This window comes from Rosa chinensis, chromosome 2 (assembly GCF_002994745.2).
Source record: "Rosa chinensis cultivar Old Blush chromosome 2, RchiOBHm-V2, whole genome shotgun sequence".
Taxonomy (NCBI): domain Eukaryota; kingdom Viridiplantae; phylum Streptophyta; class Magnoliopsida; order Rosales; family Rosaceae; genus Rosa; species Rosa chinensis.
Genome location: NC_037089.1, coordinates 56,128,999 through 56,154,771, shown reverse-complemented (window position 1 = coordinate 56,154,771; position 25,773 = coordinate 56,128,999). Strand labels below are relative to the sequence as shown.

Genomic DNA, 25,773 nt, shown 5'->3' with positions numbered 1-25,773 from the left:
CAATCTGCTCTTCACTTGTCATATGTCATGAGTTAATTTATTTTTTTACCCTTAATTGTTTCTTTTGACTTCTAATCCCCTTATGTTACTTTTTTTTTAAAAATAATTCTTTATGTTACTTTTTTTTTTTAGAATAATCATTTTATGTTTTTTTTTTTTCTGAGAATAATCCGTTTATGTTACTTTTTTTTTCCTTGAGAATAATCTTTTTATGTTACTTCACAAAATCTCACTCTCCTACTACTCTCATCTCATTATCTAATTCTGCTACTGCACTCATACTCGTCTAGTTTTGCTACTACACTTGTACTCTTGTTCTGCTACTGCATTCGTCAAATCCTGCTACTGCACTCATACTCATCCAGTTCTGCTACTGCACTCGTCATTGCCTAATCCTGCTACTGCACTCATACTCGTCCAGTTCTGCTACTACACTTGTACTCGTGTTCTGCTACTGCACTCGTCCAATCCTACTACTGCCCACACTGCACTCATACTCGTTTAGTTTTGCTACTACACTTGTACTCGTGTTCTGCTATTGCACTCGTACTCGTGTTCTGCTACTACACTCGTTATCTCCTAATCCTGCTACTGCACTCATACTCGTCCAATCCTACTACTGCACTCGTCATTGCCTAATTCTGCTACTGCACTGGTCCAATCCTGCTACAATAATACCCACGATCTGCATTGTGTAGTCAATATATTAGTCTTAGACACACATAAGCAGCAAACGTAAAATTTCAGAACGATGCATTTGAATTATACTACATATGTTCCAAAAACTTAACACAATGTTAGCCCATCAACAAAGATGAAGAACACAACACTTCAAAGCTCATCACAAGACTTCTATCCAATAAGCTATTCCGTCAAATTTCAAAACATCACAGAAAAAATTAGATCATTATTCATTTCCGCACAATTCGTTTCCAAAACTAAGCCCAAAGATCAAGATCATAATAAAGCTAGCTTCCATTACTCGAAACGGAAAAGATCAAACGATCACACATAATTCTACGCATGTAATTCATTCACATAACAAGAACAACACGCAACACGTAACACAAATTTCCTAAATCCATAATCCGCAGCCTCAATCTAATTTCTCAGCAAGATAAATCCAAATCCTCATTCATTCAATCAGATTGAAAAAAAACCTCACAAAAAACATAAAGAAAATGCGAAAATAAAAGAGAATGAGAGAGATGAAGATTAATTAAAGAGGAGAGTGGAAAGGGGAAAGAGAGAAAGTGATTGACCTACATAATCACCCATGAAAAGGTAATTAGTATTAGGAGCGTTGCCTTCTATCTAGAAAAAGGCTCAATGAGGTTGTAGAACTGGCCATCTCACAGAGTATGATAGAGGGGTCGAGACTCGACCCAACCTCAAAACGACTTGTTTTGCTCTCCCGATCCGCAGCAACGCTTAGATTGTCGTCTGGCCGGCGTTGAGCATCGCTGCGCAACCGTCAGATCTACTCGGAATCAGCGGTGGTTTGAGATCTGAGGAAAAAGCGCGAGACGAGGAGGTGAAACGATGCCGTCTCACGGGGATCTGGACCGTCAGATCAAGCATCTGATGGAGTGCAAGACGTTGCAAGAGGCGGAGGTGAAGACGCTATGCGAGCAAGAGGTTCAGTCAAAGTAGTAATGGGTTTTCGTTTTAGAGGGTTGTTATTGGGTCAATGGCATACGCATAAATATTTCATCAAAATGAAGATTTTGGTCATTTTTCATTAAAATTAGGAGTCAGGCTTGCATTATTTAACTTTTGGACCTGGGCTCATGTCCTTATTTGTATAAATCTTATTGAAAGTGGGTTTTCTGTGTTTACATCTTTGGTCATGTGCTACTATGTAATTTTCTATAGTATTAGTATCCAATTTTCTTTTGTTTAAAAACTCTGTTCTATGTTTTTCGCTGCATTTTATGTGAGTACTTTAGCCACAGGCCTTATTGAGTTATTTACAATTTGCAACATATATTTTTATACATAAAGTTTTGTGTTGCGGTGTCCTCCATGTAACTTTAAACATTAGACATAACTTTTTTGACCATCTTATTCCACTGAGGATTAAATTTTCCTATTATTTTGAAGTGTGTTATATTGCAAAGATAACCTTATCATTAAGTTTAATTCATCATATTCTTAGTTTCTGGGTCAACCTCGTATGAAGTAATAGGAATAATTTTGATAAATCACAAATGGTTGTTAGATGGTTTTGATAAACCACAATGGCATTATATTTGAACAGATTCAATATTCTCATTGCTACAGCTGATTGCCGATTGCTTCCTATTTGATGATTTCAGTGAGTTGTTCGCGTTCTATTATGTATTGGAGTGGTATTTTTCTGTTTTGATTCTAGTGAGTTGTTAGTGAGACATTACTGTTTTTTTTTTTTTAAACTTCATTTGCTTTTGTATTGTGATTAGTTACTTTCGTGGAGATGTGTGCTTGATTTTTGTCTCTAAAAAGATGAAGACTTCAGGAGATTTGATTAGTCATTTGTGCTCCTCTCTATAATTTGTTTGAATTTCTTTTTGTGAGTCATTGAAATTGATTGATTAAACTAAATCGGTCAGTTTGTGTTGATTAAATTTGTATAATGGACAATTCTGGATTACATTTGGCTACAGTCTGTAAGTGGTTTTTTTTTTCCTTTATATGTTGGGATTATGATGTATGTCTTACGCACTTTAATATCTTGTTGTCTGCATAATGTCTCAGAGATTATGAACCCAAAGAAGCCATGTATGTTGACTATGATAAAGGTAGAATTATGTGTGTCTGTCTATATGAAATCATTTTGTGTTTTTGTAGTGCCCCTGGTTCAGAAGAATCGGTTCTCCATGAACATGTCTTTTTACTTTGAGTTGTAGTATGTGATGAAATAAAATTGGATTTCATAGGGCATCCAAAAAGAGAGAGACAAGATAAAGGACAGCTATGATCAAGAGATTGACTTTGACATTCTGGAAAGCTGAAAGATCGTGTACCTCTTTGTTAAACTAAAATTGATCAGCTTGAAGTAAACATTAGTTCTTGGCTTTCTAAATTTCAGCGTGAATTTGGCTTCCCAGTTTATAGATATCTTTTCTAATATTCTAAAAGTAGTTATTCATGCAAAGTACTTTTAGGTAGACGCATAGCTAGAAATCTGTATTTGGCGAAAGGTTATTTTTGCATCTGATCATGTTAAAGATTGACCTTGGATATTATGCATGTGGACAAATTACTCATATGTCTAAATTCCTGCTACTATGTGCTGCCAGCTATTGCAATCATCTCATTTGGAAATATATGCCTATTGCAATAGTTTTGACATTCGGCAACGTATTACCCCATGAGTTAGAATATTAAATATAGGATTACCTAAAAATATGCTATGTTTCTCTTCCACATGGTTGACAATATTGATTAGACTCTTTACTTTTCTATTTGGTTCTCAATTAGAAATGGATTGCTTTTTTGAGTTTTTTGCAGACATAAATTTTCTGTTACTATAGCTTATTGGATTTTGGTTATGAAAATAAAATTTTTTTGCAATCCCAATGGACATGGTATCTTTTCTAGATTCTTATATAAATATTAGCTCATGCTTTAGGGAATCTAAGTTATTTTTGAAAGGAGTTGATCGAGAGAATACAAAGAAAAAGAATTTCAAGAAGAACATTGTTGCTACTTATATCGGTTCATCTTTTATACAGGGTGAAGTAAAGAAATGTAGCCAATGATATACCTTGAAGAAATCAGATATTGCAAGCATGGTGGAAAAAACCGCTGAAGTTAGGAGACCGAAGGAGGAATTGCAAAAATATATAGCCCCTGAAACGAGCTGTTACCCTCAGCCAAGGATGCAGCTGACGTGATGGAATCAACTAAGGACACGTACATCTGGCGAATTAATGTAAAGTAGTTGGTCTCGCCATGCCCTTTTCACGTACATAAACATATATAGTCTAATGGGTTTGAATCCATTTTAGAAATGCAAAGCCAAGTCTTAACAATTTTTTTTGCAAAAGTAGTACTGTTTTGAAAATTATAAATACAATTATAAATGTATAAAAGAATGTTCTTTAGTTAATATGTTCGTAACCATATACCCATAGCATCCCACGGGCATCACTGTTAGTTTCATACTATATATCAAACAAAACATATGATCATCTTGTTTACTCTATAACGAAGAAAGTATTCAATTTGCCCTAACTTAGTATACTAGCATGCATTAGAGTTTTCAGTTTGTCCTAACTTGAGGTACTACCGTTACATTTTTCATGCTCATTTTTTTTAGAATGCAGTTTTCAAACTCTGGTTTTTGTACTACTCTTATTTTGAGCTAATAATTCATTAATGAACTCGTTGTACTCGTTGTCTATTTGCAATTCAAACTCGGGGTATCTTTTTTATAAAGAAAAAAGTCACTAGACTATGGATATAATCTACAAAATCTAATAGATGAGGTTTTGCATGTTGAGGGCATAAATTATCATTATGGATGCTTATGTCAAACTAAACAACAAATTACTAGAATCAAAATAATTCCAAAGCATATTCATCATTTTTTTGAATGAATATCATATCGATATATTAATAACTCAAGCCAAAAATGGTCATTATATATCCTCCCTCTACCATCAAGGGGTAGATAAAGAGTTTGTGGTAGTAGTACAGTGATACATAGATTAGGTCCAATCATTTGACAATTCCATGCTCATAAAGGGAGCCTATAGACTATTAACTACTAGTCTACTACATAGTAAATAGGCAGATTAAATTAGACTGGATGACGCTCACTAAAAAACTAGAAGCATAGCTCCCTAACAAAGTAGGGAATTATTGTAACTAAAAGGACTAAAATAAAACAGCAGCCCAGCCCAATGGGAACCCACAAAGAGAGTCCACACCCAAACTTTAACAAAAGTGGCCAAAACCCTAGGCCTAGTCATGTCTCCTCCGAACGGGTCATAGCACACCAGCAGGCAGCAGCACAGTACTCGCGCCCAACCAGTACTCGCGCCTCCACCACCAAAGCCCAGACATCGTCGATGATCCAGAAGCCACCAACGTAGGAAAACATCAGAAAATCCGAACCCAAATCGGGTTGAAACACCTGAGCATCCAATGCCATGACAGTCTCAGAGCCGGCGACGCTAAAGGAGCGATGAAGACCGAGCTATCTAGAAGATGTGACAACAACCCAGTACCAAAAAACGCACTGGAACCCGACGCCAAGCTACTCCATCAAACTCTGATGGCAACCCCCTTCCGAGTTCCTCTGAGCACTAGTATCACAACTCCCGTCCGGCAACAAGCTGCACAACATCGAAGAGGCCAGGGGCCGGCCCAGACATCGGGCTGGTGCCGGACGTGAACAGCTTGTAGAAAGACGACTTCTGATCTTAGGTGGCTAGGGGTTTTAAAACATAGGTAATTGACTGCAGAGTACTTTAAACAAGTTCTGTACTTCTGTGTAATTTTATAAACATATTCATCATTGTAACCACTCCACTCATTACAACCACCTTGCGGACCATTTCGATATTTCATGGTATTGGTTGATGTATCGACACGCTGGTCACATGTCATGCTATTGTCCACAAGAAACGCTGCATTTGCTAAACTTCTAGCCCAAATTATTAAGTTAAGGGCTCACCACCCTGATCATCCTATTAAGTCTATAAGACTAGACAATGCTGGGAAGTTTACATAAAAAAACTTTTGATGATTATTGCATGTCCATTGGGATTGCAGTTGAACATCTTGTTTCTCATGTTCACACCCAAAATGGTCTCGCAGAAGCCACCATTAAACGACTACAAATGGTCGCTTGAGCATTGGTAATTGCGCACCAATCTCCCTGTTTCTGCTTGGGGCTATGAAATATTGCATGCAGCTGTGCTTATTCGTCTGAGGCCTACTGTCACTCAACCCTTTTCTGTGTCTCAGATGGTGATTGGGAATGAGCCCGATGTCTCATACTTACGCATATTTGGGTGTGCAGTTTATGTGTCAATTGCGCCGCCACAATGCACCAAAATGGGTCCTCAAAGACGATTAGGCATTTAGGTTGGATATGATTGTCCAACCATTGTCCGCTACTTAGAACCCTTGACATGCGATCTCTTTACCGCTAGATTTGCGGATTGTCACTTTGATGAGACAGTCTTCCTGTCATTAGGAGGAGATAAGAACATAAATGTTCAACAGGAACGACAGGAATTGTCGTGGTCTGTCCCCACTCTGTCTCATCTTGATCCCCAAACCGCACAGTCTAAAATTGAAGTGCGGAGAATTCTTGATCTTCATAAAGTAGCAGAATCGATGCTTGATACGTTTTTTGATATCGCTAAAGTGACGAGAGTACATATACTTGCTGCAAATGTGCCTGCAAGGATTGATGTCCCTAAAATTAGAGGACATGATGCCACCTTAAGGATACATGAGCATGGCGCCAACGTCCCCACTCTTGGTGACGTTGTGCTAGGCCCACGGCCCCTGATAGGAAGCTTGGGAGGCCCATAGATTCAATGGATTCTCGCCCAAGAAAGAAAGCGAGTTTGGTACAAAATAATCCATTAATCATCGACGTAAATAATCTATCTCATAAGAATATTCCGGATTATGGTTATGTCCAAGAGACATCATTGGGGGACGCTCTAATGTCAGAACCAACTCCAGAGAATAAGGAGATCTCCATGAATTATACTAGTGTACATGAGATGATCGATGGATAGAAATTCTATGGCTATTGATGATGCATTTGCATATCATGTTGCAAAAGGAATTATAGAATATGATGATATCGAACCTTGCTATGTCGAAGAATGTAAATGAAGAGAGGATTGGCCTAAATAGAAAGATGCGATCCAGGCTGAATTAGATTCACTAGCAAAGAGACAGGTATTTGGGCCTATAACGCAGACACCCCCAGATGTAAAACCTGTTGGCCATAAATGGGTCTTTGTTAGAAAGCGTAATGAGAAAAATGAGGTGGTTAGATATAAAGCCCGCCACGTGGCGCAAGGTTTCTCTCAACACCCTGGAATCGACTACGAGGAGATGTACTCTCTCGTAATGGACATTATAACGTTCTACTACCTTGTCAGTTTGGTAGTTTCCGAAAAACTTGACATGCAGCTTATGGATGTGGTTACAACATATCTCTATGGGGATCTAGATTCAGAGATATATACATGTAGGTTCCAGATGGACTTCAATTACCCAAATCAAGTGGCTCTAAACCACGGAGCGCGTTTTTAAAAAGATTAAAATGCTCACTATATGGATTAAAACAATCCGAACGAATGTGGTATAATCGTCTAAGTGACTACTTGATTGGGAAGGGATATATTAACAATGAAATATGCCCATGAGTGTTCATTAAAAGAACAAGTTCCAAATTTGCAATCATAGCAGTTTATGTCGATGACATGAACCTAATTGGAACTCTAGATGAGTTAAAGGAAACTGCTAAATATTTGAAATCCGAATTCGAGATGAAAGATCTTGGGAAAACACGGTTTTATCTCAGTTTTGAACTCGAGCACCGTGGTGATGGGATTTTGATCCATCAGTCTGCATATACTCAGAAAATTCTAAGGAGCTTCAATGAAGATAAAGCAAAGCCTGTGAGTACTTCCATGATCGGCCGTAGTCTTGAGCCCGAAAAAGATCCGTTTCGTCCAAAGAATGAGGACGAAGAATTATTAGAGGCCGAAGTGCCCTATTTAAGTGAAATAGTCGCATTATTGTACTTAGCTCAATGCACAAGACAGACATCTCATTCGCAGTGAACTTGTTAGCTCGACATAGTTCTGCTCCAACACGCCGCCATTGGATTGATGTGAAGACAATCTTTCAATACCTAAGAGGTACGATTGATATGGGCCTATTTTATCCCTACAGAGAGAAAATGAATGACAGAAGGATGGGATCAGACCAAATTGGCTCAAGTGCCACCGTCCAAAATGCCATGACCTGCAAAATTGTCACCGCCGCCACCAAGGGTGGCCGGCCTCACCCTCATACACTTCATCAAAACGACAATGATGTTTTGATGGGTTTTGCTAATGCAGGGTACCTCTCTGACCCTCACAAAGGTCGCTCCTAAATGGGTTATGTCTTTACCATGGGAAGCACTGCAATATCTTGGAGGTATACAAAACAGACCCTTGTTGCTACTTCCTCAAATCACGCAGAGATTATTGCTCTACATGAAGCTATGCGTGAATGTATATGGATAAGATCTATAATTAGACATATACGAGGAAGTTGTGGTTTGAATTCTACCACGGATGAACCTGCATGCATTTATGAGGATAATGCAGCTTGTATTGAGCAAATGAAGTTAGGTTTCATCAAGGGTGACAACACCAAGCATATATCACCTAAGTTCCTTTATAATCAGCAACAACAATCATTTCTAAAGATTAAAATGAATAAAATCCGATCAGAGGATAATGTAGCGGACTTATTTACTAAGTCGTTACCAAAATCCCCTTTCGAGAAATATGTGAAGAGCATCGGATTGAGAAAGTTATCCGAACTCCCATAATTATATTTTCAGGGGGAGTCGAAATCAGGGGGATTATCCAGAAACATACTCCACACTCAACGCGCGTTGTGCTCTTTTTCTCCTTCGACCAAGGTTATTTTTTACCACAGGGTTTTTATTACTTGACAAGGTTTTTAACGAGGCAACTTAGAAGCGCACGGCCTAGGCAACACTATTGACATGAAATATCCAAGGGGGAGTGTTGTAATATAATGGCTATATCATGTAAATAGATACTTGAGTGTATAGATATAGGTATGAAGACTTGTGTGGCATAAAGCATGTGGGGAAGCAACAAGCATGGCAACAACCACCATTGCAGCAACCATGTGGAGTTGCAGCTGTAATTAATGTAGCCACAACAATGGACTTATTCCTATAGCATTCACACTATCTTGTACTCCTATATAAACCCTCATTTGAGAGAAGAATAACACACAATATATACTCCATTCTCTGCATCTAAACTCTCTCCCTCTCAAGTTATTTTACGTTCATTCCAAAATTATTTTATGTTCATTCTACAACATTGATTACATAGACACATTGTTGAAATGAACATACTAGCCACCATATCCAATAAAACTTTTGTAAGGAAAAGAAACACAGATTGTTCATACGACTGAGTATGCAACTCAGAGAAAAGCTCACTTTGTACCTGAACAATAGATACATTCAATCTATACCAGATATACAGTCAGAAGAGAGGTCTCACTACTACAAAAAGTTAATCACACAACACTAATCACACAACGGAACAGAAATCATCCGTTGTGTGTTTAAGTAAGCTTTATTGCACAACGGTACTTGTTATATTCTGTTGTGTGAATGCCAACAAAGTGATAACTTTTTTATCAGAACTACATTGCACAACGGACTTAAGTAATGTCTGTCGTCTGAGTCTTAAAAAAATTAGCGGCAGATTTCCCTCCACTTTGGAGCCTTGGTTGCCTCTTGAAATCTGAAATTTGTGCTACTTGATACAATGGTGCTTTATATTTCCGTTGTGTGATTGAAAACTGGATGCCAAATTTTGAGGAAGCTTGATTGAATGTCTTCCCCAAGGTAAACCTAGTGCAAGCTGTAGAAAGTAGACAACAGAAGTTATAGTTTTCTGTTGTGTGAAAGTGGGAACATATAGGCGGCAACATTTTGAGCCAAATTGCTGTATGTGGCAGATTTCCCTCCATGTTTTGATATTTTGATACTCTTACAACAGTTTGTTAGGTTTCTGTTGTGTGAGCAACTTTAGAATTTGTTGGAAGTTTAATTGTGCCTCCCACCCAGCCCAAGCCACATCGTGTCGAAAGAAAAATGAAACAAATTCTCTCGAGCTCTTCAGTTGTTAAACCCCCGTCTCTCCACCACCCCTCCCCACGACTCTCCCAATCGCCCAAACCGCCCCCCCCCCCCCCCCCCACGAAACCCCTCTCTCTCAGTCTCTCGATCTCTCTTGTCTCAATTTCATACTCTCTTCTTCTTCAATCTCATCACCCCCTTTCAAACCCCAACCCTAAAATCTTCCTCCCCCAGCAATGGCCCCCTCCCCCGACCACAACCACACCCTGAACGGCGATTCCAAAAAGCCCAAACTCTCCTTCATCACCCCCTCCGAAATCGCCTCCGAATTCTCCCACCACGACCCCACCGTCTCCCGAATCAACAACGGCAGCTTCGGGTCCTGCCCCGACTCCGTCCTCCAGGCCCAGCGCCGCTGGCAGCTCAAGTACCTCTCCCAGCCCGATCACTTCTACTTCAACCACCTCCAAGCCGGCATCCTCCACTCCCGCACCCTCATCAAGGACCTCATCAACGCCGACCACGTCGACAACGCCACCACCGCCGCCGCCATCGTCCTCCAGCAGGCCGCCTGGGGCTTCTTCGAGAGCAAGTTCGAGCAGGGCGACGCCGTCGTCATGCTCCACTACGCCTACGGCGCCGTCAAGAAGTCGATTGAGGCCTACGTCACTCGCGCCGGCGGGCACATCATTGAGGTACCCTTGCCGTTTCCTTTGAATTCCAACGATGAGATTGTAACCGAGTTTAAGAAGGCTTTGGAGAAGGGGAAGGCTAATGGTAGGAGGGTTAGGCTACATTCCTTCTCCCGGTTGCCACGTCAACTCAGTCAAGTGGAACCACACCAGTTAGTCACTTTCACTCTCACTCTTGTTCTTCATTTGTTGATTTGATTTTGATGAATTCGAAGACGGTTATAGATTTCTTTGCGTTTGGTTTCGAACTTTGCAACTGTTTTTATGAATCAATAGTTTTTAGGTGAATTTTCTGTTTAATGTGGGTTGTGATTTTGCAGATTTGGTTGTGGTGAGTGCCGGAGATGATAAGAAGATATCGTTGTGGCATAAGAATGGGAAGAGCTTGGGGACTATTCCGGTGGCCGGGACAGACAGTGGTGACAACATTGAGGTAATTTTGTTTTGTAACTGAGAAGATATGGTGTGATATTGGATGTGAAGTGAAATGCTTGGGAGAATGAGTTAACTGAGTGGAAATGTTTATACAGGAGTCTATATCGGCGCTTAGCTTCAGTAACAAGGTTTCGAGATATATATGTTCTGGTGGTAGTTGTGATTGATCATATTACTTCAATGCCTCTAATATTGGTGTGAAGAGTTCATTTTGAAGGTTTTTACAATATCAAAACACAACAGACCCTAATATTGTTTTAGATGTTGCATAAACTTTATATTACATATTCTGCTTTACTTGGATGCTAGGTATTTAAATCAGAGAACCTTGAACCTGACATGCTTATTTGGTCCATGTAAATTTCAATGTGCAATGAACTAAACTCCATTCTCAGAAGCTTGGTTTAGCTGATTTTGGTTTTGGGAATTATCTAGTGAGTTTGAGAACAGTCATTGGTGGGGCAACATTTTGGTTGGTCTGAAATGGGAAAGATTATATTTACAACCAAAATGTTCTTTATAGAGATGCCAAATAATTTCCGATTACCAATTTGATGTTGCCCAGGTTGAGTTAATCAAGTGTTTTCAATTATCTTTACAACCGCATATGGAGTCTGTTGATTTTGACAAAGTCTTGTTCTTTGGCTTCCTACTTACAATTTGCTTGGCATGGAATCTATCACTCAGTTTGAATTCCAACAGTGATACTAGGCAGAAAGGCAGAAAAACATACATCTATTGATGCCATTCAGGTCAAACTGAGAAAGACATGGCTCCGGTCACCGGAAGTTCGATTCACCGGTCGGGCTCTCGGCCTCAGTTAGACCTCAGCAAAGCTGCTATTCAGGGAACTTTTGAAGAGAGGGACCATACAATTCTGTTGCCTAATCAGTCTGATCACTTGTCTCATCTGGCTTTGGACATTGGAGGTATAACTGATCAATTCAATTGTGCTTTTGTCGATTGTGTTTTTGGTAATTCAGTTCAAGGTTTCAACTTTTCATTGCATGAAATTGTATTGGTGTAACTCATTTTCTTATGTTTGGGGACCAAGGAGATTGATTTTGTGCAGAGCAGTGAGAATTACTTCACTATGCTCAAAGTTGATGAATGAGAAGCTAGTATAGAACTTATTGTAACTCTTCAATTCAGCATTTATCTTCTTAGTTATATCAACGTACATGTTGCGATAGTTATCTCTGTGTATCTTGGAATGCCTCTTATTTGAATGTTTCCAATTGTAATACGATTGAAAATTGTTTGAACCTTTTATATATATATTCTGCATTTAAAGCTTTCTGTGGTTTACTGGCAGGATCTCTCATCAAGTTGGTGTATTTTTCTAGACACGAAGACCAATCAATTGATGACAAAAGGAAGAAAACTTTGAAGGAGAGACTGGGTATTTCCAATGGTAGTCGAAGAAGCTACGCTGTTCTTGGTGGAAGGCTTCATTTTGTGAAGTTTGAGACGACCAAGATTAATGAGTGCTTAGCTTCATTTATTCTAAACAACTTCACCGTGGAGGTATTCTCCTCTTGTTCTCTTTTGCCCCTGTTTTAATTGTTTTGTTAAACACAGTATATATTTTGAAATTTCATGAAATTTATGATGCATATGAGTTTATGTAACTTTCTTAAGTCTCTGGCAACTATATGATTGTATTTCGACACTGAATAGGGATGGATGTTCGTATTTGGAATCCTGATGCCCCAACCAATGAAAATGCTGTAATTAAGGTATTATATGTGCTTTATCAAACATCTTTGTATTTTAGAATCACTTAGTCTGTGTACTTTTTACTCATATTGATATTAATGAGTTTATTCCTCTTTGACATTTTTATTTAATTTTGTACAAATGGTGATATAATCCTTTCATGTGTAGGCAATTTCTCATACCCTTTCATAATTTGTGCTCAGGGTTCCCCAAAGGCTGCAGCCTTTGAGCGTAAGAGTAATGGCGAATTACGTATGATTGATGATTCAACTCCCGAGGTTTCTCTCACTCTCCCTTACGCCAATTTCGATTTTCTTAATGTGGGTTGCTCCACTTCTTTATTAATCATCTGCATCTCTATGCTATGTCACTGATTTAAGAACCAAATTTAACCGAAGAAACCAGAAAAATGATGTTACCAGAAATATATGCTTCTGATGCAACTATATATCATTATTGCAACACCAGTCCAACCTTAACTAGTGAATTTATTTAGAATTTAAGTTTCCGAATCAGAGCTGAAATGTACTTGGTGTCAATTTCCTAGTCAAACAGGACAACTTTTAGTCAATCAGATTTCAATTTTGTCAATGATATTGTTTGGTTTGATTGTTCTTTCTTAATTTTAACTGGATGTAGCGTTGATTTTAGTAACTATTCCCAAGGATCCTACACTTATCCTGAAGCTAGTATTGGAATATACCGGATTCTACGATGCAGTCCACCCTCTAAGTGTAGGTCAACAACTGAGCTTAGTTCAGTCTACTCAATCCAGATCCAAAACTTGAAATACTACTTGAAAGGTTGGGGCATGTGTCATTCTGGTTTAATTGTCTTGACTTGGTCTCTACTGTATCAACATCATCTTAATTCGGCTTGTGTTACCTACAAGTACGCAACTAATAAACTTTGCTTAGGATTTGAATCACAATTACATTACCGCTTTGGCTATCTTCTTGCATCACATAAAGTTTCCTTTTCTTAAATACTGAACCTCTTTCATTCATGCCATGTTTTAGGAAAAGCATTTCCAGGTGATGCGGTCCTAGACACGAAAGAATCCCCCCTTGTGGTTTGTTTCGGGGAGATGCTAATTGATTTCGTCCCAACCACCAATGGACTTTCATTGGCCGAAGCACCTGCATTTAAAAAAGATTGCAGAAGGTAAACTGTGACGACTGACGATAGGAATACACCTCTTTCTCGAAACATGGAAGCATCCGTTAGTGGTGTTTGAAAATTTTTGGCAATTACTTTGCTGCTGTTAAATCATAATGGTCTCTCATTTTTAACAGTTGATAATGGGTTGTGCTTTTCTCTTGAGCAGTGATGGTGCAGCTTCATTGGTGCTAGTGAGTGGGGAAAATGCACTTGAACTTGGTTTACATGCTCTTGTTCTTCATTCCTCTGGAAAACCAACCCCTTTGGTACTGTATCATGCTCTTCTGCTGCAATATGTGCTAACTCGTGAAGCTTCACAATAAGCTTGGAGGTGATGCAAATGAGAGTATATATAGTGCACAGGATGCTTGATAAAATGACATAAGAAGGTTTTGTTGAAGCGAAAAGATATTATATCAGCTTTTGATTCATGTGCAGCTAGCTAGGAATGTTTTCTTGTTTGGTACATTACCTAGTCACTTGAATGTATGGATGTTTGAAAAATGGTAATGGAATGATATGGATTTGAGTACTTTTTATGTGGTAATTACTGTCCAATATTTAGTCTTACAACACAATGCAAATCAATGTAGTTGTGTGAACTAACAACCAACAACAAAATAAACAAAGTTCTGTTGTGTGAGATTCATAACACACAACAGAAACCAAATAGAGTAGTTGTGTGAACTAACAACCAACAACAAAAGAAAACAAAGTTCTGTTGTGTGAGATTCATAACACACAACAGAAATGAAATCATCTCTGTTGTCTGAGTAATCAACAGACAAGGGATATAATTTCACTTCAGTTGTGTGTTATTAATCTCAGACAACAAAGAATGAGTAATATCTGTTGTGTGTTACATATCTCAGACAACAAATAATGAGTAATATCTGTTGTGTGTTATGAATCTCAGACAACAAAGAATGAGTTATATCTGTTGTGTGTTATGAATCTCACACAACAGTGAATTCTTTCTTCTGTTGTTTGAATGTACCGACACATCCCCGCTCATGCCATGCCAGGCACATGCTTGCGCATAATTCACACAACGGAAACAGATATTCTGTTCAGCAAAGTATTGTCACACAACGGTGAAATCACCGTTGTCTGATTTTTCAATCACACAACACTCGTTTAGACCACGGTTAGTTTGGTCATCACACAACAGAAAATCACCGTCGTCTGATGACCTTTTTGTAGTAGTGTCTTTTTCATGTAAGCATGCCAATAGTGTATGTGTGGTACAATAATTAGCGAGCATACAGGGTGGAGAATGAGAGAAATTGGCATTGTTTAAGAATTGCTTGGGAATCTGTTGTTGTTTATACAAAGGGAAAGAGGGATCCTATAAGACTCCATACTCAGAGAAAAATATTTGAATTGTAAAAAACTAGGAGCATATAAACAAGACCAATAGACCTTTATAAATTCATAAGCAAGATCCCACTTTTCCTATGTGGGATGTATATATTCTCATTCTCAACACGCCCCTGCACGTGATCCATATGCACTCCCAAACTCTTATAAATCCATAGGCAAGGTCCCATTTTTCCCATGTGGGATGTAAATATTCTCAACACAAACCCGCACGTGTGGGGAATTTTCAAGCCATACACGTAGACAACTTTGGGTGACGTGGAGCCCGTGTGGCCGTGAGACATGCACATGTGGAATAACCCGTTTTGATATTATGATAAAGTAATCTGAGGTTCACATCCTAAACCAATTAGTAAATGATGGAGTGGCCCAAACCTTTATAAACCCATAAACAAGGTCCCATTTTTCCTATGTGGGAATATTCTCGATAGTTTCGTGTTGGCTCAAAAAAGATTATAGGTCCCATTTGTGGGTTGTGGCCAACGTCGGGAAGAATGAGCGAGGCACACAAGCAGCAGCACAACCAACCATACAAGCAATTCACTCCAGTGAAATCATTCTATAACCTTACATCAACAAGACCATCAAAGTTTCCCTGTTCCCAATTTGTACGCAAGCAAGGGCCTTGCCCGAAAATTAATGACAGTACGTGTCGGTAATCTTTCCGTGCCATTCAAGCTTAACAGTTTCGAAAAATTTCTAGAGAGCAGAGCAGAGGATTATCAATGAAAGCATCTGTATCTAAAGACAACTTGGCAAAGCCAGAAGTCTGCAACCTGAACAAAGTAATATACAATATATAATACAAGTTAATACCATGAGCATTTGAATGGAAATTCAAATACATTCAATAACTTCTCGTAAGAGTGGATTTTCTAGTTCAAAAACCAAGCAGTACTGATATTAAAATTTTACATGTAGAGTCATCCAGACAGCCAGTAATATTCAACCGACACACTTAACATGTTAACATGGGGTGGCTGGCCTTCATACAAACACTTGGGCGTCTCTCCTTTTCTCTAACTCTATTTTCAAGTAATAAGCAAAACAAATCGTCAAGGATCTTCATCCAATTATCTAATAGACCATCGTGTACGTCTTCAAATTAAGTGTCTGACTTTTCACATCAAGTGTTGTATTTCAGATTTAGTGGTTATGAGATTGGGTTAGTCATCACTCATCAAGCATTCAAGATTTCTAGCTTTGTAAATTATAAGGATCAACTATGCAGCAAGAACATCATGAGCTTGATACGTTAGAAGTCTAAGATAAATTATATCAAAATGTGAAAGCTATTACAACCTACCTTCGCCTCAAAGTACTTATCAGTAAGAATATTGGCAGCCTTGATGTCACTGTGTATGATCTTGGCATGACCTGAAACTAGAGCTCAAGAGTAGGCCACTTATTGCATGGCAGATAAGGTCCAGTTGATCAGTAATATTGAGATAACAAAATCCTTTATTTTAGAAATGGGGGTGGCAGATGAAGGGAAATGAATCTGCAGAATGTGGTGATCTAGTTACAATCTGGTACTCATACTGTCATTTATACACGCAGCTTGCTTTTTCTCTCTATACTAATTCCATTCTCAGAAAGCATTGCAAAATTATTATAGTTATAACCAAACATGCAAGATCTTCAAGGGATTCCGTCCCATTATCTACTTGATCAGACGTTGGTGCTGAAGGAGCGGGTTGAACCAAAGCACCAATGTAACTGACTACAAATATATCACTTTAACCAAAGCATGGAAGGGCCTCCAAGCTGCTCATTTTACCAGAATTGAAATTTCATTCCAAACCACCTGGAAATATGCTTCTTGTCCCTTCATATAGAGTCACATATAAACCAACTAGACTACAGCAACCAAATTCATTCAGCAAATACCTAGAGGAAATGTCATATTTCTCAGATATTTAATTAGTTAAACCAAAGACAATACATATCCAACTCCATGTACATAATACATCAAATTAATAATTGTTCGGAAGAGAACAACAAGAACTTTTAAGCCATCTACCGGTTGTTCAGATTCAGCAAGATACCAACTCCATTGATTACGTATTAGAAGTATCATCTTCATTTCTCAGAGGAGGAGTCTGTATTTTCCGGTAGAACTAACGTTGTCCTTCCTCCTAGGGTTTGGGTTGTGCACTGCATCCTGACTTGTACGACACCCCAGTTGCAGAGGCTTCTTGCTGAAGCCCAATTTCTTAGACATCGTTGTCCACTTGTTTGATCGTTTTGAATGCCCACTGCCCAACTTCTCCACCTCTTTCTTTAGATTCTCAATGACTTCATTCATCTTCATGTTCGCACTCTCAAGATCAGAAATCCGGTTCTTATGCTCTTCAACTTCATCTTTAAGTTCCTGGTTCTTGAGATAGAAAAGCTCATCAATTGTTCTTAATGACAAAACACGGTTTTTTGCTGCTTGAATCCCAACTTCAGAAGTGAGATTTTTGCAAGTCAAAGATTGACATATCTGCTCTCTCTCTGGTTCAGCCAAATTTGGGTGCCACTGTATGTTGAAAACAATATGAAACACTAGCATATCAATACAGATAAAGGGTGCAAAACCAAATCAAAATGTAGAACTAATATAGACTTACAAGGAGGTGGTGGTTATGGCTTGATTGAGTCTGCAACTTTTGGTGGGTTCTGACAAAGAAAGGATGGCGGATGAGGGAGGACCACGATTTGCATACGCACCTCAACCGTATCAAGGACTTGGCCGGTAATCTTGAGAATATCTCAAACAATATGACGTCGGTGGGAAGCTTTGCAACGTTGTAATATTCGATAGGCATGACTACTGTACGTTGAATTTTGTGAGAGAATTCTATGGTTTTTTACTTTTATCGAATCACACTATAAACCCTAGAGCATAGGAAACAACTAGAACTAGAAACCATTCGAATATATACTTGACTCCTTACAATTGAATTAGTCCCAATGGGATTCAAATCTAAAAATTAAATTAAATGATCTTTGTCACTTTTGAGCCTTTTACTTAATATTAATTATGTTTTCATGTCCATTTCAGGCTTGCTTATGCATATTCTTAATGTCCCAAACCAAGATTGTAGACTTATTAATTAATAATTTCTCTCAAACTTAAACACGAATTGACTGATATTCACTCATTCATCCGACATTTTAATTAATTTGAGAATATTACGATTGACACAACCACGTTCTAATTAAAGGAAATATATTGACTACTAGGTCAACTCTTAAGGCAGATAAGAAAAAGACTTTTCTATCTGTTTACGACCTAGCCTCGGTTAGGGTTTACTTTCTAGTTTCCTAGAAAGCAAGATTCGATCTACCATGGATATGGAAATACTTGGCTGGAATTGCAGAGGAATCTGCAGCGACGCAACAACTAGGGCTTTGAAGGACCTTGTCTCTCAAAATAGGCCTCAGATCATCTTTTTTTGTGAAACCTGTTAGGAATATGAAAAGGGTAGTATTGTCTTTGTAATTGTTGCCTATAAATGGGCTGTTTCTTTCTATTTTCAATTAAGGTCAGTAACAATGTAGTCATAAAATTCTCTCCGCGTTCTTCTTCGTTTTCCTTCTTCTTGTTTCTTTCTGTTTCGATTTCAATAAACCATGAATGTTATCATGGTATCAAAGCTACGGCTCTTGATCATGTGGACTTTTCCTGCGTGTAGATGCTTTCATTCTACCTCTAGCTTCCGCTTTTATCAGCTTCATTAAATTTCAATTCTGTGTATCCCCAATTTCAAACCCTAACCCCCAAAATTCAATTTCACCTGATTCTTGAAGCCTGGGCCATGGATTCTCACTCAAAGCTTGAGCATGATCCCATCATCTGTTATCTATGATTCGAAGTTTTATTGCTGTAGTGGGTACTGTTTGCTCCAGTGTGCTTCGTCAGGAGTCCAGTTTTTGCTTGGTTCACTCATTAGACACCGGGGATTTGTTTTTTCGCTATGATTGAATTGAGGTTGCTTCGGCTATTCACTCGGTAATACAAAATCACTCTCTCATCTCAGTGAACATTTCGTTGAATACTGGTGGTCGTTCTTTCATCTAAGTCTTGATGGAATTCGGTAATTCTAAATCCTTTGCATTGCACTTAATGGATATGATTTATTATTCATGGTGTTATTCCTGTGTTGATATGAAAAAATTGATGGAATTGATTGTCATGTAATGGTAATTGTTGCTATCTGGTTATTCGGTGAAAGTTGTGTGTTGAAGATGATGATGAATATGGATATTTGAGAATTCTCTATTATCTTGTATTTTGGATGATTGAGCTTTATGTTCAAAAGTGTGCAAATCAACCTTTGGTGTTATATGGCTGGGAGGTTCTCATATCACTAAGGTCTGATATGGCAAATTTGAGAAGGAAGATATCTTAGGCTTAGTTTGGGATTGATTTTGGAGCTGCTTTTGAGGCTGCTTCTGCTTTTGGGATTATGGTATGGTGTTTGGTAAAATTCTCCAGAAGCTGCTTTATTCTCTGTTATGTTGATTCCTATAATATCTTGTGCTCTTCTTGGCGATTCTGAATTGTCTCATCAGCCTATATTCTTGTCGCATTATACTGCTAAGTGATGAATATTTTGGTGTCATAAGGCTAATATGCTGTTGTTTAGTGTTTTTCCTACCGCTAAGTGTGTTGACTTACGAGCTATGAAACAAAACAAAACCCTTGGAGGTGTGTTGTCCTCCGTATAACAAAATTTGGGAGATGGATTTTGTATAACATGACTTTTGGAGGTGTCATGTCCTCCGTATAACATAATCTTTGTGGTATAACATAACTTTGGAGGTGTCCTGTCCTCCGTATAACAAAACTTTGACGATGTCTTGTTCTCCTAAAAGAAATATTCTTGTAGTGAGTCATAATCCAAATTGGGTAGTGGATGGAAACACATTAGGCAACAGCATAGAAATTTATGCAGTATATGTTGAGTAATGCAGAAGAGTTGGAGGCCAAATTATGTGATGTGAATAGAGCCATGTTGAAGAATTGTGGGTTTGTTATGCACCAGGTTTTGAAGATGAGGATTATAGTGTTCACTGCTCTCAGTAATATGGTTGTTCTACTCTTGGTTTTCACTCTGGAAGACAATATCTGCAATGAATAACTTGAATATCTGCTTTGTTTTTCTATGGCTTGCAAGAGATGAAAAGTGTATGTGTTTGTCCAGCAGCTAAATCTATTTCTTCCTTGAGACACTAGAAAGCCTGATCAGAATTGGTATCAAGACCACGCATAGAAGCTTCGTCTTCTGAGTTTCCTTGACCTGAACCCGGAGTTAAATAGACAACTCTAAGCTTGCACTCCTCTATTGTCCGTCCACTTTCTTTGGTGAAAGTATCTTGTGGATGTTCATCAACATCAGAGTTTGGAGGCACCGTTGTACTCTGTAGGAGAAATTTATCTTATTTGCACTACATGTCTAGAGGATATTCTCATTGGGCTTGGAGGGTGACCCTGATTACACATAAGTTCCAAGCCAATATAACATCAGTGTTGGGCCGTACAAAGTACTACTTAGGGGAAGTGGTTAACCTTGAAAGCAACATCGTTTTCTGTGTTGTTAATGATGACTTTTAGATCACAAAAGCTTTGATTTTCCAGCTCAAATTGAAATCTAGGCCCCTCTAGAAGGACATATCAAATTATTTCCACCACCGGCACTTATGATTATATATCTTGGTCACTTGTAGTGCAACAAAAGCTATAGTCCTAGTGTTCTACTTCCTGTCCTTTTGACAATTGACATGTAAATGGAAGCTCCTTTGTCAATGGATGAAGATGCTCCAGTATACTCATACAATTGATATTTGTCAACAAGGCCATTTGCAATGACCTGCTCTGCTACAGATGACTTGGCTGCTGTTGAATGTGTGTCACCATGTCTTCCTTGTATGCAGTTGCTCAAGAATGAAGATCACAGGGAGTCGACTTACCTTCTAATTGAAGCTTGAGATACCATTGCTGGTATGACTTGGCTACTATTGAATATGTTGAGCCAATAACAAAGTAGAATTGACACAGTATATTAACGTCTGGTTATGCAAGCATTGAAGAGGAACTAGTTTTGGTATATCATAGGTTCCAACCATTATGCTCGGTGTCCAAGCATATGGTTGAGAGGGGTGGAGGGGGTGTTAGGAATATGAAAAGGGTAGATTGTCTTTTGCAATTGTTGCCTATAAATGGGCTGTTTCTTTCTATTTTCAATTAAGGTCAGTAACAATGTAGTCATAAAATTCTCTCTGCGTTCTTCATGTTTCTTTCTGTTTCGATTTCAATAAACCATGAATGTTATCAAAACCAAGATCAGAAGCTTAACTTATTTTAAAGTACTCCAGTCGGTGTTAGAGTTTGTGCACTCAAAGGAGGTTTTGGCCACCAAAGAACATAAACATGCAAAAGTTTTCTGTAATCCAAAATCAATCAAGCAATCTCACATAAGCAACATAGAAATCAACATATAAAAATACAACTTTATTTCAAAACATATAAACTAGCTTTAAACTTTGCCCTTAACGTCATGTTAACTAGAATCCATAACTCTACAAATCAAACAAAAGAAAACAAAAGAAAGTATGAAATACACTATGAAAGATGGATGACAAACCCTTGAGACGAAGAACTTGAAGATCCTTGCAAGCAATCTTCTAGGGACGACACAAGGGTGGATGGCGGCTAGGATCTTGATGTATTGCATGGCTTCTTCTCATCCTTGCTTGAAGACGCAGTACTTCTGAAGACTAGAGAATGGAGAGAATTTTTGGTGTGTGAAAAGAATGAAAGAATTGGTTGGTGAAGTGGTAAATGAAATGTCCCAATGATGCTCCTATTTATAGGAGGATGGCAACTTGGTCTCCAAGCCTTCAAAATTCTTCTTTTTATTTTCTAGGATTTATCTGATTAATCCACACAGCAGTAGCCAATCAGATAGTTCCACATCATCCTTTCTGGTCATCCAACCAATAAGAAGTCTTCAAATTATCACCTTGATTCTAGGGAGATTATTTTTGAATTAATTACATGATTATTTTCTGATTTATCACCTTAATTTCGGCCAAGGATGGAGTGTATAGCTCAAGGAATGTATCTGGACCTGTTTTCAACCTTCCTGAATATTGTAAATCCCTTAAACTCTCCATGATAACTTCAAAAACTTCACTTTCCAGAATCCCTTGAATATCTCACGGCAAAAATACTTATTTCACTTAGAATTCCTTCCTTTTGCATCCAAGAAACCCTAGTATACTTAGGTCTCTTTATTCGCAGCAATATCCCAAGTTTTCTAGAACATTCTTGAGCTTTCTTGAGCTATCTTGAAGCCACATGGTCTCCTAGTGCTCTCAAGTTTCCTAGCCTCATCATGACTTCTCATGTCTTCAGGACTTCTAGTCAAACAAGGACTCTTCATATGAAATGTTCTTGAACCTTCCAAAATCTTCTTTTGCTTTCCTAGTTCAACTGGGATTCCTTGTGTCAGTAGGAGTCCTACTTTGACTGGGTTTCCTAGTCAGACCTTCCTGGTTGGACCAAGAAAACTTCATTTCTTCATTTTAGCTTATTTCTGCATCCTTGTGCCTTCCTTTGTCATCTCCAACGTCTCACATCCTTCTCTTGTGTCTTTAAGCTCATTTCCTTGTCATTTTCTCCGATGTACCTAGAAAATAGGAATTAAATTAAAATTGATTTATTTAAGGAAATAACTAAGTAAAATATAAGGAAATAACTATTAAAACATCGCATTAAAATGCTCCTATCAGTTGACAAACAAATTGATTGTCTTTTTTGTTGAGAAATTTAAGGCTTTTATATTCATAGAAAATTGAGATCGAGTGAGATTAATTGCGTTTTCTATTGCTATATTTTTTTTTTTGGTAAAATGGGGGTCAAGGCCCAAAAGGAAAGAAAAAAGAAAAAAAACTTATATTGAAGGACAATAAATGGTTATTGGGGGGCAATAGAGGTCTGTTAAATGTCTATAAGGGGGCAATAAATGTTTTGAATTGATGTAATCTCCTAGTTTTTTTCCTTAATCAAAATTTTATTTGTCTAATTTTACGGAGATTAGTTTTCATTTCGGCGACTGAAAGTTCTATTGGGGGGAAGTAGACGTCTATTGGGGGCAATACATGTTTATTCAGGGGGCAGTAGACGTCTATTGGGGGCAATACATGTTTATTTAGGAGGACAATGAACCTCTCTGGCCCTATATGAGATCTCCGACAATCTCTTTGGAGACTTCCGACCAGATTTCATAAACCTCTATTGCCCCCAAATAAAGGTCTATTGGGGGCAATAGAGGTTTGTTGCCCCTCTATTGGGAGGCAATAAACCTTTTCGGCAACCTATGAGATCTCCGACGACCTTTTTAGGGATATCCGAGTCATCCGACGAGGTTTACAAAGAAGTCCGGTGGGTGGCGGCCGGTGACCGGATTCCAGCAACCGGTGATGGGAATTCGGCAATTGTTGGCCAGATTACGCCTACAGGAATCCCGTGGCCAGATTCCAACGACCGGTGACCGGACTCCGAATAAGTCTCATATGACTTCTCTCTCTTCCATCTCTCTCTCTCTCTCTATGTAACAAAAGGGTGATGGTAAAATAGTCTAAAAAAAACAAACAAACAAACATAATTGGGTATTAGGGAAGACCTTATTAGAGTCTTCATGGATAAGAGGGAATTAAAAAAACTTAATGTAGTAAGTGGGAAAAAAAAATCCTTAGAATTAGGGTAAATGGACAAAACCCTTCATTTAAATAACATTTTATACATCACTTAGTTAAAAATAAATAGTTAACATATTAAAATGTCCTAACTATCGAGCCCTATGAATTAAATTCGTCTTGGGCCTCCAAATTCACAGGGTTGGCCCTGCTGCCCAAAAAACAAAAACACAACGATTAATCAAATATTTTTCTTCGTTTATGCATAATTACATTAATTTTTTTTTTTTTTAACCAAAGTAATCAACTTCATTCATTTCAAGCTAGAATGGCACGGATACATACCTTCTCTTGCCAACTCAAGGGCAAGTTTAGGACGTGGTATGCTAGCACCACTCATTAGACAACTAGTGCTCATTTATTTAAAATGAACCTAAAAACTATGAAAATAGCATAGTAATTAGGCAAGGTATAGGAAATAAAGAAACTGAAATTTTCTCCTTTCCCATAAACAATTGAGCTAGGCGGTTTGGAAGAGTCTAGTACCGCATGCTTCGGACATAAACAGTGTTGTTTGATCAAACCACCAGGATCCCAAATACGAAACCCTAGAGAATTAGGATCCCCCATTTCGGTCCACAAATGGGCCATAATCCAAGGAACAGTTTCAAAAATTTGGGACACCCAAAACTCCCAAACTGAATTGGGTTTCAGAGTTTATTTGGGTCATCCATCTTATCTGGGCCACCAAAGTGAAATCCCCATCGGGTATTCGACCATAACGGGGAGAAATTTGGGGAAAATGGGGTAACTGAGATGGGGATCCTTAGTATTCGAATTCTGAAATCGGGTACAGGGCGGGGATGGTATTTTGATCCCCATCCCCATACCCACCCAGTAAGAATTATCTGAAATATATATATATATATATATATATATATATAGACACACACACATATTATTTATTACATATATTTTTGATATTATTTATAAATAAATATTTATGTAAACTTCATTTTTTTTCAATATTTAAATTCCGTTAATAAATATGTTTAAAAAAAAATTTCTTTTAATAAAACATCTTTATCTGTTTATCAACATGTCAATTTTCTTTGATTGAAATAAGAAATTTATTTTATTTTTATGTTTGATTTTAACTTCGTATTTTACAATTCATAATTATTTGTATGAATTTTTATATAATAAATTAAAAATATTTTTAACGGGGATTGGGACGGGTACAGTGACATAATCCCTAATGGGGACCGGGATGGGAAATCCCTAGTATCTTATTATGGGGATTGGGGCGGATAAGGGGATGGGGAATGAAGTTGGGTATGGGGATGATAATTCAATTCCCTTACCCTACCCTCCCCATTGCCATCCCTAAAAGTGATATGGGTCGCCCGACTGATTTGGGCACCCAAGCTAGATTAGGCCTCCAATTGGTGGGTCTCCCAATTGATCTGGGCACCTCTTGCTCTGCACCAAATCCCTTCACGACCCCTGCCACCGCCGCCCCTTGTACACTATCATCAACTACACCAGCCATAGCCTGCGCACCGGCACAAACACCTCTTTGGAATCTCACCTTCCTCCATTGCTATCCTGGCCGGGAGTGAAGCTGACCTGCAGCCATACTGCTCGCCTCCACCCCTGCAGACCGGACCACCACCGCACCTGCAAATCAGATTACTGCCACCTCTGCCCGGTTGACCCCAAATCCAAACACCACATGCATTGCAATCCATGGATGTTGATCGCTATATGCTTTAGGCCTTGCTCTTCGTGGTCGAATCTGACCCAAAACAGTAGATGTTGCTGCTACCG

At 38.4% G+C, this 25,773-nt stretch overlaps 2 protein-coding genes and 1 pseudogene across 2 annotated transcripts in view; all 3 read right to left on the bottom strand.

Annotated features, from left to right (window-relative positions):
• LOC112185554 (proline-rich receptor-like protein kinase PERK15) overlaps nt 1–17,158 on the bottom strand; it is a 44,771-nt gene extending 27,613 nt beyond the window's left edge. Inside the window, exons 1-2 of the mRNA XM_024323813.2 lie at nt 17,143–17,158; nt 16,559–16,635 (exon numbers count right to left, since the gene is read on the bottom strand). Of these exons, the coding sequence (XP_024179581.2) occupies nt 16,559–16,635; nt 17,143–17,158 (93 nt within the window). The remainder of the gene's footprint in view (nt 1–16,558; nt 16,636–17,142) is intronic.
• A 183-nt stretch (nt 17,159–17,341) lies between these two features.
• LOC121051282 (BTB/POZ domain-containing protein At1g30440-like) lies at nt 17,342–18,065 on the bottom strand. Its single transcript, XM_040513475.1, has 2 exons — nt 17,868–18,065; nt 17,342–17,776 (listed from the first exon to the last, which is right to left on the bottom strand). The coding sequence occupies exons 1-2, from the start codon at nt 18,063–18,065 to the stop codon at nt 17,342–17,344; spliced, it is 633 nt and encodes a 210-aa protein (XP_040369409.1).
• A 2,410-nt stretch (nt 18,066–20,475) lies between these two features.
• Nucleotides 20,476–25,694, bottom strand: LOC112184569 (annotated as a pseudogene).
• Between the last annotated feature and the right edge of the window lie 79 nt (nt 25,695–25,773).